The following is a 13,131-nucleotide window of genomic DNA, read 5'->3' as shown; positions in this document are numbered from 1 at the left end:
TCATTCTCCTGTTCCATAAATTCATATAAACCAACCTAGCTAAACCAACAGAGTTGTATTTGATTTTTATAACGATCTTTCAGAGGAGTTCTACCATTTAAATCTGAAGTTTAAAATAAGTACTTAGCACTTCAAGAAAAGGGTATATTCTAGATATATCATGCCACAATCGAAAGTATATTCCTGAGAGACTTTGGCATAATCGATTGAACTAAACGTTATTTCAGAGGAGTATTAAGTCTGTGCAACGAAATATACTAAAGTAAAAATCGAATTGAGTTGAACTTTTTCAGAGTCAAGTTTGAGTTGCTTGTGGGTTTACCTCAGTGCTACCCTTAGCTATGAATGGTATACAAATTATCTTCTAGTGTGGTACAAAGGAGAGTGTCATCTTCATCCAAGCCTGAGGGTAACTAGTATTACACTTGTTTTGTCCTAGAAGGTCCATGGAAGTATGAATGCATCTTCTATGGACCTCATGTATAGGCTAATCATAACTAATGGGGCTTTTTGACTCGGATACATGAGAATTCGAGTCGAATTGATTGAGACTCCGGACTCTGAATGAATCGGGAGAGATTCGGTCAAAACAGAAGAAACGAGTCACTCATAATTCGACTCATTAAATTCAAAATTCGATTCAGACTTGCCTGAATCGTGCATCGACTCAGGCCGTCAGATTCCGTCTTTAGTCTCACTCTCTTTAAGTCTCCGCAGGATAATTAATTAAAATTTACAACTTCAAAGGAACGGCATCAAACTTCCGTTTTCTTTCTTTCCATCCACGGCCGCTACAAGATCGTCAGCGAGAACGAACATAACTCGGTGACTGCGTTAGTTCGCGTTCACTTTGATGCTGAGATACGACGCGGTTGCTTCGTGGAACCTTTCTCCCTTTATTAATTGATCACGTCGAAGGTAAGATATCTGATTTATTGAAAAAATTAGTTTTGTTAGTTTGATCCAAATTTGCGTTGTTCCCGCCTTCTTTGCATCTCGATCGATGGCTATCTGGATCACTTGTCTCGTTTAGTGGGCCTTAGGTTTCTGGTGGTTATGGATAGGGGATTTAGATTTGTTTTTGGGTAACAATGTCGTACTTACTGTGTTATGCATCTTAGTGCTTGTCTCCAAGGGAGATTTCTTGTTTGTGAGTGGACATTTTTTTGCTTGTGATTGGAAAATGTTTATAGGGCGTTCCTTTGGGTTTTTGTACTGTGGAATACTAATGGGCTGACGGTGCTGAGCACGGACTTCCTTACTCGTGTACAATGATAAGATGGTTGGAAGATTTGTTTCTTCATTGTTTTCTAGTTAGATGAGCTGAATCAGAGCAGTATCTGGATTATTTGTGTGGTCATATCAGAAAACTGTCTTGTCTGATGAATCCTGTTCCTCAAGTCTACATTCCACTGCAAATAATAAGTTGGAATGAAAAAATCTATTCTTCCCTGTTTTTTAATAAAGGCGAACATTGCCAATTACACCTCTGTAATTTGATGAGGATTGGTTTCTTATTTGCAATTTGTGGTTTGGTTTCTTAACCAGAATATACGGGTGTATGGGCAGTCTTTAGTGTGGAAAACAATATGATCGATGGGTTTATGTCAGTTTTTTTGTTGCCCAATCAATTTTGGAGGATACATAAATAACAGGTTGAAAACAAAGTCATGAACTTAGAAAGAAAGGAAGTAGGATTTGAATATGAACAAATATTATTGTGAATCCCAAAAGGAAAACCCTCATGGGTTTCAAATTTCATGATGACACGAAATGAACAGTTTAATGATCGAAATTGAATATACTGTAAAAAAGATTTGTGAAGTTGGGTCCAAAGCCTATCCCAAAATGACTAGCCAACTTAGGAAACCTCTTTCCTAGCTAATAAACTCAAGATCTTTGTACTCACTAATTCATGTAGTACTATTTCTTAACACTCCCCCTCATATCTAGGCCCTCTTTTGTGGCTCTACAAGTAGATAATTTAAGTGTAGGCCTTCTTTTATGGCTCGACAAGTGGTTAATTTAGGTGTAGGCCCTCTTTTTGTGGCTCTACAAGTGGATAGTTTTAGGTGTATGCCCTCTTTTGTGGTTCTACAAGTGGATTGTTTAGGTGTATGCCCACATATGAGTAGCTGCTCTGATACCATGTGAAGTTGGGTCCAAAGCCCATCCCAAAATGACTAGCCAACTTAGGAAACCTCTTTCCCAGCTAATAAACTCAAGATCTTTGTACTCACTAATCCATGTGGGACTATTCCTTAACAGCCTTGATAGGAGCTTATTGCTTCTTTCAAGGGAAGTTCTCTTCATAGTTTTGTCACTAGATGCTACAGTGTTAAGGTGTTTCCTATTATTCATCTAATTTCATTGTTTCTTTGATATCGTTAACTTTGATCTTCATGATTTAATTTAGTTATATCTTTTTCCCCTTCCTAATAAACTAAAAACTACATGTTTATTGCATGAGAAGCTTGAGGTTTTTGTGGTTAAAAATTGCAGCCTTCTTTTACTGTCGTGAACATATCAAGTTATATAAGAAATAAAGCCAAAATGAAAATATTAGAAGAGCAGAAAGACTACGACAAATAATATGGGTGGCCTGGGAATCCGGAAAACTAGAGAAATGAATCAAGCTCTGTTGCTAAAATGGCTATGGAAATTTAATACTCACTCCTCAAATCTTTGGAAGGAAATGGTTCTCACAAAGGTGGGTGGGGACCCTCACTGGTGGAGGTCTAGTGGGAATCGTAGAGCCCTCTCCTCAATATGGAGGGCATTATATCTTCTACTTCCTAAATTCCATTCGGCTAGCAGATTCTATGCAGGCAATGGTAGCTCGCTCAAGTTTTGGGATGATCTGTGGATTGGGCAAGTACCCCTGCAGGTTGCATTTAGGAGTCTTTATCTTCTCACCACTCATAGAGAGATATCAGTAGCAGAAGCTTTTGAGGGGGCGGGGGGAGGAATATGAATATACATTCTAGAAGAGGTCTCTCGGATAGTGAGGCTTTGGAGGCCAGTCGATTGATGGACCTTGTTGCTTCATTTAAAATTCGTCCATTGGAGGCTGACAAGCTCATTTGGTGGCCAGACAAAAAGGGCTCCTTCACGGTCTCATCAGCATATGGCTTTTTAAACAGCGGTAACTCGGCTTGGAGGGTGAAGGAAATCAAATTTGTATGGCATTTATGTGCCCCTCCAAAGGTAAAGTTCTTCATGTGGAGTGCCTGTTAAGGTAAAATTCTCTCGGCAGCCGTATTGAGAAGAAGAGGTCATCCCTCAGTGGATCCCATATGTCCATTCTGCAACTCTGAAAATGAAACTACTAGCCATATTCTTCTCCATTGTAGCTTTTCTTGGAAGGTGTGGATCAACATTCTTGGAAAGTTTGGTTTTCAGTTCTGCATGGGGGCTGATCTGTTTTCGTTCAGTAAATCTCTCATGGGTACCCCTATGCTGAGTCTTGGAAAGATGATGCTCTCTGCATGTGCTAGTTTTATCCCGTGGGGTCTTTGGAATGAGCGAAATAGAAGACGTTTTGATGCTAAAAGTGAATCTTTTGACCGAGTTGCGGACAGAGTGGTTGGGCAAATATCAACTTGGCTATTAACCAAGAAAGTTTTCTCTCCATATTTGGGTTCCTCCATTCGTGAAAATTGGAGAAACTTGGCATTGATGCACATTGGGAAAAAGCCTCCGGTTATGAAAGAATGGTCTCCTCCTGATCCTAGTTTCCTAAAGTTAAATTTTGACGGATCATCTCTTGGCAACCCCGGTATTTCTGGTTTCAGAGGAGTTATTTCAAATCATTCCGGTAATCAGCTCTTCACTTATGTCGGACCCCTTGGTATATCAGACTCTACGTCTGCTGAATTGCATGGTCTCTTCTCCGGTCTTCGTATCTTTAGAGATAAATGTAGGGGACCTCTCCACATTGAAGGTGACTCCAAAGTGGTGATAGGTTGGTGTGAGAACGCATCTTCTCCTCCATGGAGGCATAGGGATACATTTAAAGAAATTTTAGATATTACCTCAATTATTCCTTGTATTTGGTCTCACATTCCGAGATCCGCAAATTTGGCGGCTAATGTGTTTGCCAGGCAGGGAGCTACCCTACAATCACTAGTTGTAAGGGACGTGCTCCCTCAAATTTTGTAATTCTCTTTCGTTTTATTAATACATCTTCTTCTTCAAAAAAAAAAACTAAGACAAGGACACTTAAGCCATAAAAGAATAAAGCAAGATCACCTAAGGGAGACTAGGGCAATAGCTTACCCATCTATACAGCCTTTGACATATGATTCTGTTTCTGATGAGTCCCTAGAGAACATGCTCCCTCAGGTTAGCTAAAGGGTGAGTGTAAGCAATTATGAGAGGCACCAAGATCAAACTTTCATATGAGTTGAAATCTAATGACACTTGCATAATCTCATTCCAAAATAGTAGCCTACTAAATCTGATGAAGTGGGGCTTTAATACTGTTTACAGGCTCCCTGTCTTTAGTTGAGTCTACAAATCCATGTGGAACTAGAAGGTTAGACACGTCATTGTTGTTTTTTTTAAACAAAAGTGGAAAGGTGAATGATGAGTGAACCTCAGAAAGCAACTGGAACTGGTACTTTGCTCTCTGGTTATTGCATAGGGCAATGTTTCTGAAGATTTTAAACAGTCATGTTAAAAGACATTTGTTATCTCTATAGTTTTGCATGTAGTTTTTTCTTTTACCACTCTAATAGTATTGTCCCTGTTGGGCCTTTTTTCTTTCTCTAATTGTTGGTTGCACATGCACACTACCCACTGTAACACTGGTGAGGCTTGAATCCAAGACCTCACATTAGAAACCCCCCATGTGGTATTGAACCGAGGCCCAATCCATCTCTCCCATTGTTGAGTTACTAATTCTTCCTCTCTCCTACCAAAAACTGGGTTGAACCCAGTGATTATCAGCCAATCTTAATTTCATTGTGGCTCATTCATGGGAATGTCAATTATGAATAGGTTTGTGGCACTAAAATGTTGGAAATTAGTACCTAACAGTCTTAGTTTATTTAGAAATCTAGTTTGATTAATATGTACATTGAAAGTGCACATCCATATTTGTACATCCTGATGTGGAGGTTGGTGTAATCATTGATTGCAAAGGTTCTTTTTTTTGTTTTTGTTTTTTGAAATCCAATTATGAGATCAATCTATTAACCCAGGCTGTACAAGTTTGGAGGGACATCTCAAGGTACGTATAACAATGCTCTTCTAGTGTGAATATTAGTAATTGTAAGTAGGGTTTTGTCCTCTAAGGAGAACAAGTTTCATCAAAGAATAAACTCTTGTTTTGAGTAAAAGGCTCCCTTACCTTGAGCCATAATGCAATTAATTGCATCTCATCTCAATGGACAATATAAATCTGTATGATATATATATATATATATATATATATTTTTTTTTTTAGAAAGGTAAATATGTGGTATAGTCATTTTTCTCTTTTGTTGATTTTTTGGTCTATTTGTTTGTATTTTATATAAATTTTTAAGTAGGTTAAAGATTTTGAAAGCTGTTGGCTATCATGGAATCATGGTGGTCACTATGTTTTGTAACATTCCTTTGCACTTTGTTGTTTGATGTTTCTTTTAAATTTGCCAAATAATAGTGTTTGTTCACTGGTTTTCTGATCTTTTAAAGTTTATCTTTACTTTTAATGCTCTCCTGCCAATTCTGTACTTTCTAGAGACCTGAACAACATAGATATTTGCTTTAGTATTCTTTCACTCGAAGTGCTCATGAGATTAGACACCATTTTGCATTGTTAACAATCAATCACTTTTAGTATTAACTCTAGAACTTATTTGCATTTGTTCACCACTTGGTGTTTTTACTTGAAAACACAGGGTGATATGTTGCCTCGTGGTTCCTGGTCTATTTAAGAAGAGCATGTCTCATTGGCTTGCAGGTGTGTACATGCAAGCTGGATGCCTTTGTCTGAAATACATGAAGAACATTCTTTTACTTTGTGTGATTTGTATCTCTTAAGAAGTCCTTAACAAAAAAATATGTGGTCACCTTTTCTGGTAAGATATGTTTCTTTTGGTCGATTTTAGGTAAAATATGTTATTTGCTCTGGTAAGATATGTTTCTTTGGGTTGATTTTAGGTAAAATATGTTATTTACTAAATAGGAACCATAAAACTTATAATGAATTCCATGTTTAAGAAAAGAAAAAGGAGCAGTATGAAGAGCTAGGCTTGTTAATGTTGTCTGCAGCTTTTCATGAGTTCTCTCATATCTAATCCCAGTTTAGCTTAGTAGTGCAAGCATAGAGACACAAATGTCCTGATTGGAGAAACCAGGAAGTAAGGCATTTTAATTAGAATTTCTGACCTGTGATGCCATGAGCTTCATAGCTTTTTGTTGGAAGTGTTTTTATTAGTCATCCAGCATATCCATCTTTATGTTGGAATGATATGCTGTCATATGTATTTCTAGTTTTTGTATTTGAAATTTGGAAGTGATTCTCATTGCATGGAATTTGTTAGGTCCCTATTGGATGTAGGACTTCAAGCTGCTGACTGATTGTAGAAAACATGGTAAGCTGCACGGGAACTGGTTTTGAACATTCAAAGTGCTTGATTTTGCAGTGTCATTCCTTTGTTGTTGTTAAGCATTCCTATCCTTGTTTGTCTTCTTACCCAGTTCCTTTTTGCTGTATTGACCTTACTGGATCTGTCTTGCTGAGACTTGTTTGCTTTATGGTTTTGGAGTATCCGTCAAGTCCTGCTAAATTTTTGCTACCAAAATTCATGTGGAAATCTATGTTATGATTATGTGAGCTGGTTTCTGTTTTTTCTGTTTGTGGATGATGTTTAATACACTTTATCTTTGTATTGCCCTGTGTTTGTCACTTTCAGAAAGGCTATATTTTTTTTTATAGGCATTTTAGAAATGTAAAGCTAATATTGGTGATCACCATGAAAGATGTATATATTTAATGCTAACATTCTGCTCGCAGCAAATATAAATTTCTTTTCTTTCTGTTTGTGGATGATGTCTTAATAAACTTTATTTGTATGCCCAGTATTTGTCACTTTCAGAAGGGTTATAATTTTTTCTTTTGGCCTTTCAGAAATGTAAAGCTAATATTGATGATCACCATGAAAGATGTATGTTTTTTTTTTTTTTTTTTAAATAGTGCTGTGAAAGATGTATGTTTAATGCTAACATTCTGTTTGCCACAAATATAAATTTCATAGAGGCTTTAAAAGTCATATATTATCTTTTTGTGTAAGTAGGAAATATTAGCATATATCCATTTAAAATTGTACTCTGATAAGAGTGTATTTCTTTTTTATATATTTTTGTGCTAGCTTGAATAACCATAAACACTGATCTATGCCTAATTATTCTGTCATCTCATTATATGTATTGTGACAAAGTACAGTCAATTGGATAAACATTGAATTGTTTTATTCCTACGAACACAAATTTTATTGAAGATTCAAAAAGTTGAGGATAAAAAAGTGACCTTCTGATCAATTCATCTGTTAGAAGAGAATGTTGTTACACCATGATGGTGTGTTGCACTGTGTTATGACAATTTCATGTCACCACATGTCACAGTATGTGATGTATTTATCATGTTACTTTGCAAGGATGTATTGTCTGGATATTTAGTCATCATCTTCATTACTGTTAGCTTTGTTCCAACTATGTTGAAATATCCTGCACGGACCCTCTTCCATCTGCTTCCTCTTTTGTTAAGTTTCGGTTCAAGTCTACCAAACACCCCGCCTCCCTACCCCCCTAACTCACACACACACACACCCCAAAAGAAAAAAATCCTACGTACTTATGCTGATGAACGCTAGATGATTGTTCCGGCTCACAAGGCTATATGGATTGGTGGGTGGTGCAGAGTTTCTTAATGTGACATCTGGGAAGTCTCACGGCATTGTCTGTATATCCAATATTAAGAAAAAGTTCCTCCCTCTTACTAATATATCTTCTTCCTAGTCTGTCGTATGATCTCATGCGTTTTCCCACCTACCTGTTAATATCTATACCTACTATCATTTCTACCTATTTTTGGTATCACTCCTCTTTGGAAAACCTTTTCAGTGAGTGTCTTAAAATAAAAAATGATTGTGATTAGAAGCCTTAGTACAACTTTGCACCTCTCTTCTCTGCATCATATTTTTCTCTTCTTTACTTATTGTCAATATTTCGTTAGTTTTCTTTATATCGAAGGTTCATTATGATTTATGGTATCAAAGCATTAGATCCTTAATTTGACGCCTACTTTTCCTTCTTTTTTTTTTTTCGAACTTCTGTTCCCTTTTCAGCATTGGTGTTGTAATTTTTTCTACCTCTGAGCCTGAGGTGAAATTGTTCCTTATGAAATATTCTGTGTAATTTTGATTGAACTCTTCCTGCTGACTGGAGGGACCTTTCTCTGCCTATACCATTGTGACAGAATAGAGTGTTTTCATGTAATTGTTTGATATGCTACTTTTCTTGTATTCTCTAAATATTTCTCAAAAAAGAAAAGTATTCTGCAACTAGTTTTTTGATATACTTCTAGAATCCTCTTGAATCTCTTCTGCCAGTTTGCAGAGTTTATAGAATACCTATTTTCCTTTCTTTATTCATCAATATTTGTTACTTTGAATTCCCTTTTTTTGATATATTTCATAAGCCTGCAGGCTGCAACATGCTTCAAATTTATAGTTTATATGTTGTTTGAGGTTTTTTTTTTTTTTTTGGCATTGACTCTGCTCCTATAATAGGATATTGAGCATTACTTTTAGTGTTGGTTGGCATTCAAGAAAGAAGAACATGTAGTTCATCAATTGTAACTTATCTGTTTCTGTGATAATCAATCAGAATTATCTAATAGGGGCGTTTAAGCCTCCATGTAACATTTCAATCACATTTGCTGATGGAAGAACTCGCAAACAGGTATGGTGTTAATTTTCCTTTTTGAAAATAGGAGTTTCTTGTAAAAATCCTGGTCAGAATTCATGTTTTTTTCTGTCATCTGTTTATTGCTGAGTTTGTTATTTATACTTCAGAATAAATAATTTTTGCAGGCCTCCATAAAGAAGGAAACTGGTCAAACAGCATTGGTCCCTCTTTTTCAGAGTCAGGAAAACATTGTTGGGGAGGTACAACAACATTTGTCAGTGTTATATCATTTCTATATAATAATACTTCATTATTGATTGCTTTGGAGTTTTTCATAGTCCTACACGCTGTTGCCTTTAGATTTTGGTTAGAGAATTATAATCCTGGGATATGATGTGTTGTGTCAAATTTTATGCAGGTTGCTATAGAACCCATTCAAGGTAAAAAGGTTGAACACAATGGTGTCAAAATTGAACTTCTAGGGCAGATAGGTAAGCGTCATCTATCTTTGATAATCAATTTTTTTTTTGAGATTGGTTCTTATAGACATTCTGATTGTAACGTTTTTCTTTTCTTTTTTTCTAATGCAGAGCTGTACTTTGACCGTGGCAATTTTTATGACTTTACTTCTCTTGGTCAGTTGAAAACCTTCCATATGCCATCTACACATTGCAACTCTCTCTCTCTCTCTCTCTTTCTCTCTTTTGGGTTACAGCAAATGCTGGTTATAATCCTGCAAACATAATAAAGAATTTATCACTTCATCTCGATGTGACAACAAAAATTTGATTGTCATTGCTTATAGTTTTTTGAAAATATTTATTGATTGCCAGCATAAGATTCTATTCTATATTTATTGATAATTTTAAGTTAATGCAAAAGTTGGGCTTTTTGCTACTGATGCAGTCCTTTTAGGAATCAGAAAGCACTAGGTTTAAGCCTCTTTTTATTTTAAAAAAGATTGGATCAACAATAGGACTAGTTATAAGAGTTTTGTGGTATTATTCATCATTTTTAGAAAAAAGTTTTGACTGGTATTATTCTTTTATGCAGTGCGTGAGCTAGATGTTCCTGGTGAAATATATGAAAAGAAAACATACCCTTTCGAGTTTTCAACTGTTGAAATGCCATATGAATCCTACAATGGGGTTAATGTCAGACTCAGGTATAAAATCCATGTAATGCTTCTCTCGATCTTCTGATTTTCTGCATAAAGATGCTTGGTTAGGTGAAATTTCAGATTCTGGATGCCATCTCGAGTTACCTTGAAGAATTTGTTTGTCATAATTGATTGTCATTATAGATTTGTTTCAACTACTTTTCGTGTCTACATGGATTGTTCATCTCAGGGGTAGGCATCTTGTTTTTCTGATACATCTTGCCCATGTCATAATCTGAGACATCTCAGGCATATTGGCGAGACTTCTCAGGTGCAACATAATGTATTGTTACTTTTATACAGGGGGTGAGACGTTCCATCCGCTAGAAATCTAAGACACCTCGCTGAGATGCCTATCCCTGGTCCTTCTGTTCTTTCTGTGAGCTACATCACTGAGCAACCATTCTTCAGTCCTTTCTCGCAGCTTTCCATGCCATTTTTACCCTTCACTCAACTAAGAGCAACAAGTGTCCCTCATTACCGGTGTACTCATTGGCATCCTCAGAACCTATTCAAGCCATATGAAAAAGCTCTCTTGTTTTCTCCTATGTTTGTGTTATTTTTGTTATACATCCGTTCAAATGTTCTTGTCTCTGCCACCTTTAGCTTCTGTAGATGTTTCTTCTTTAGTGCCCATTGCTCTGCACTACAAAACTTGCTGGTTTTATGGCTCTTCACCCTTTTCTATGTGCACCTGTTGCATCATGCATGACACTTTAGACACCAATCTCCATTTCAGCCATCTCATGTTTTCTCTTTGTTTCTCTTTCTCACATAAGAAAAACTTAACATCTTTATTGTGCCTTTCAATTATGTAGGTATATTCTAAAAGTAACAGTCAGTCGGAACTATGTCAGCAACATTGTGGAGTACCAGGATATTTGGGTAATCAGTTTTTTGTTTGTACCCGTCTAGGTTCATGATGGATAAAGTTCAGCTGTTCTGGTTTTTATGGAAATGATGATTTTTTGTGGTTCAGGTTCGCAATTATACTCCTCTTCCACCAATCAACAATAGCATAAAGGTCCGTGGTTATTTTTTTTCAAATAAAGTTTATATTATTTTCCAAGATCATGTCAATTGTCTTGGTTCAGGAGAGCAATGTGTACGTTTCTTTTTTGGCCATTTTAAATGAAGAAATCTTGTCATTTGCTTATGTGTACAGATGGAAGTTGGAATTGAGGATTGCTTACACATCGAGTTCGAGTATGGTAAAAGCAAGTAAGTGGAATCTTACTCTGTGCAGATAAATGCTTAACTGCAGATACTTGTGGGAATTGTTGCTGTTGGTGTTATATTTATCAATTGAAATGTTTAAAAAATTCAGATACCATCTGAAGGATGTCATCGTTGGCAAAATATATTTCCTTCTTGTGAGAATCAAGATTAAAAACATGGAGCTTGAAATCCGGCGCCGAGAATCCACAGGGTCAGGGCCCAACACATATGTTGAAACAGAGACCCTTGCAAAATTTGAGTTGATGGATGGTGCTCCAGTCAGAGGTAACTCCTGCACCTGATCCAATTTCTTGCAGAGACCCTTGCTCTGTTTTTTGTGATAATCGGTAACTTAAATGTCACCTTTTTGTCTCTGGCCATCAGGGGAATCCATCCCTATTAGATTGTTTCTGAGCCCATATGAACTCACACCAACATACCGCAATATCAACAACAAGTACAGTGTGAAGTACTACTTGAATCTTGTTCTTGTGGATGAAGAGGACAGACGGTACTTCAAGCAGCAAGAGATCACTGTTTACCGCCTTCTAGAAACTTCTTGATGCCGAAGTCCCGAGGGCTTTCAAGTGGGACAGGAACTCAATACTACAACAAGGGTTCATTAGAAGTCAAGTACTACTGCTTGTACATCTCCATTTGCAAAGAATTGAGGTCTCTCTAGTGATACAATGTAGAGGGATCAATGAAAAGATCCAGTGGAAGGTACTTGTTTGAATGTGTGCATATTACACTGTTGTATGTGATTCTTAATGCCCATTTATTCTTTTGCTGTGTTTTGCTTCCTTGCAAGGGATCTTCTGCGACTGAAGTTAAGCAATGTGTTTCTACTGCACTCTCTTTAGTTGTTTCTATTGACTTCCTTTTCTTTCCCCCCAAGCTTTACGGATTTCTTTTAATTCGGACGAGGCTTCTCTTTCGATTTCACGCGTCCTTTCAGCCAGTTGCATGAGGATAAACAGCTGAATGGAATGGAGTACTCGCTCGCCCTCATTTACCAACAAATCTTTTCTAACCTCTACCAAAAATACTTTTCAAGTATCTATTACGACATTTAAGAGATCTTGAGACAAAATTTATCAGTGGTTAGTTTATTTTTCTTAGACAAAATTTGATTTCTTGCAATGTTGAGCATCAAAGGAACAACCTAAAGAGATTAATATTATCTTCTTTGGTTGTATTATCTTATCTTATCTATGTTTCAAATTATATTTATCCGGTTGGATTATATTGTATTTATCTATTCGGATTTCGGTTAAAAATTATATGTAAATACCACTCTTAAATCAATGCAGAGAATTCAATTAATCCCCTTTCGATTTTTTTTTTTCGCTTTACTCTACCTGTTTGCCCGATGCATGCCCTCTCTACAAATTGTTTCCTGGGCTGAGCTTTCGTGCACCACCGACGACCCCAACTGAGCCACTGGTTTTGACAGCCATAAACTCGTTATGCTGCTAACGTCTCATCCAACAACCGTTGTAGCAATTGAGAATATTGTTTGGTATGCTACCACACAAGTCTTAGCATTCACAGCGAGTATTGTTCTAATAACTTTGGATTTCATCAGAGAGAAAGTTGAATTCGGTGATATGCATACGGCCTCCTACATCATTGCAAAGCCATTTCCTACACATCATCATCAATTACCATGTGATCAACCTAGTATGTTTACTTCACGCTAAGTTGCTGGGAAGTTAGATATATGAAAGAATGTCTTTTAGTTGTTTCTACTAACCATACCTCTTTTCTACTATATGTGGAGTAGGATTTTGCCTGAACTACGTCAATCTGCCTCTCAAATACAGAATTAGCTCAGATCATAATAGCTTAATCAAACC

General features: G+C 36.7%; 2 protein-coding genes across 5 annotated transcripts; both read left to right on the top strand.

The window, feature by feature from the left end:
• The first annotated feature begins 731 nt into the window (after positions 1-731).
• LOC137963549 (vacuolar protein sorting-associated protein 26B) lies at positions 732-12,075 on the top strand. 4 transcript variants are annotated; one of them, XM_068810689.1, is made up of 13 exons: positions 732-918; positions 5,948-6,065; positions 6,531-6,581; positions 8,875-8,949; positions 9,081-9,155; positions 9,314-9,386; positions 9,486-9,530; positions 9,949-10,060; positions 10,873-10,939; positions 11,034-11,078; positions 11,220-11,275; positions 11,382-11,557; positions 11,657-12,075. In XM_068810689.1, the coding sequence occupies exons 3-13, from the start codon at positions 6,579-6,581 to the stop codon at positions 11,833-11,835; spliced, it is 906 nt and encodes a 301-aa protein (XP_068666790.1). In that variant the 5' UTR covers positions 732-918; positions 5,948-6,065; positions 6,531-6,578; the 3' UTR covers positions 11,836-12,075. The 4 variants fall into 4 exon arrangements, with proteins under 4 accessions (XP_068666790.1, XP_068666773.1, XP_068666782.1 ...); XM_068810672.1 differs by lacking the exon at positions 5,948-6,065 and adding an exon at positions 5,886-5,947; XM_068810681.1 differs by having other exon boundaries at positions 5,886-6,065.
• On the top strand, positions 3,409-4,161 carry LOC137949498 (uncharacterized). The gene has a single exon (XM_068795553.1). It carries the CDS (start codon positions 3,409-3,411, stop codon positions 4,159-4,161), a length of 753 nt encoding a protein of 250 aa, XP_068651654.1.
• Positions 12,076-13,131: the final 1,056 nt, after the last annotated feature.

This window comes from Aristolochia californica, unplaced genomic scaffold (genome assembly GCF_029961685.1).
Source record: "Aristolochia californica isolate CCGP_79_NKW_82.1479 unplaced genomic scaffold, dmAriCali1.0.hap1 SCAF_1, whole genome shotgun sequence".
Lineage (NCBI taxonomy): Eukaryota > Viridiplantae > Streptophyta > Magnoliopsida > Piperales > Aristolochiaceae > Aristolochia > Aristolochia californica.
Note: the sequence above shows the minus strand (reverse complement) of the source record. Positions and strands in the feature narration are given on the sequence as shown.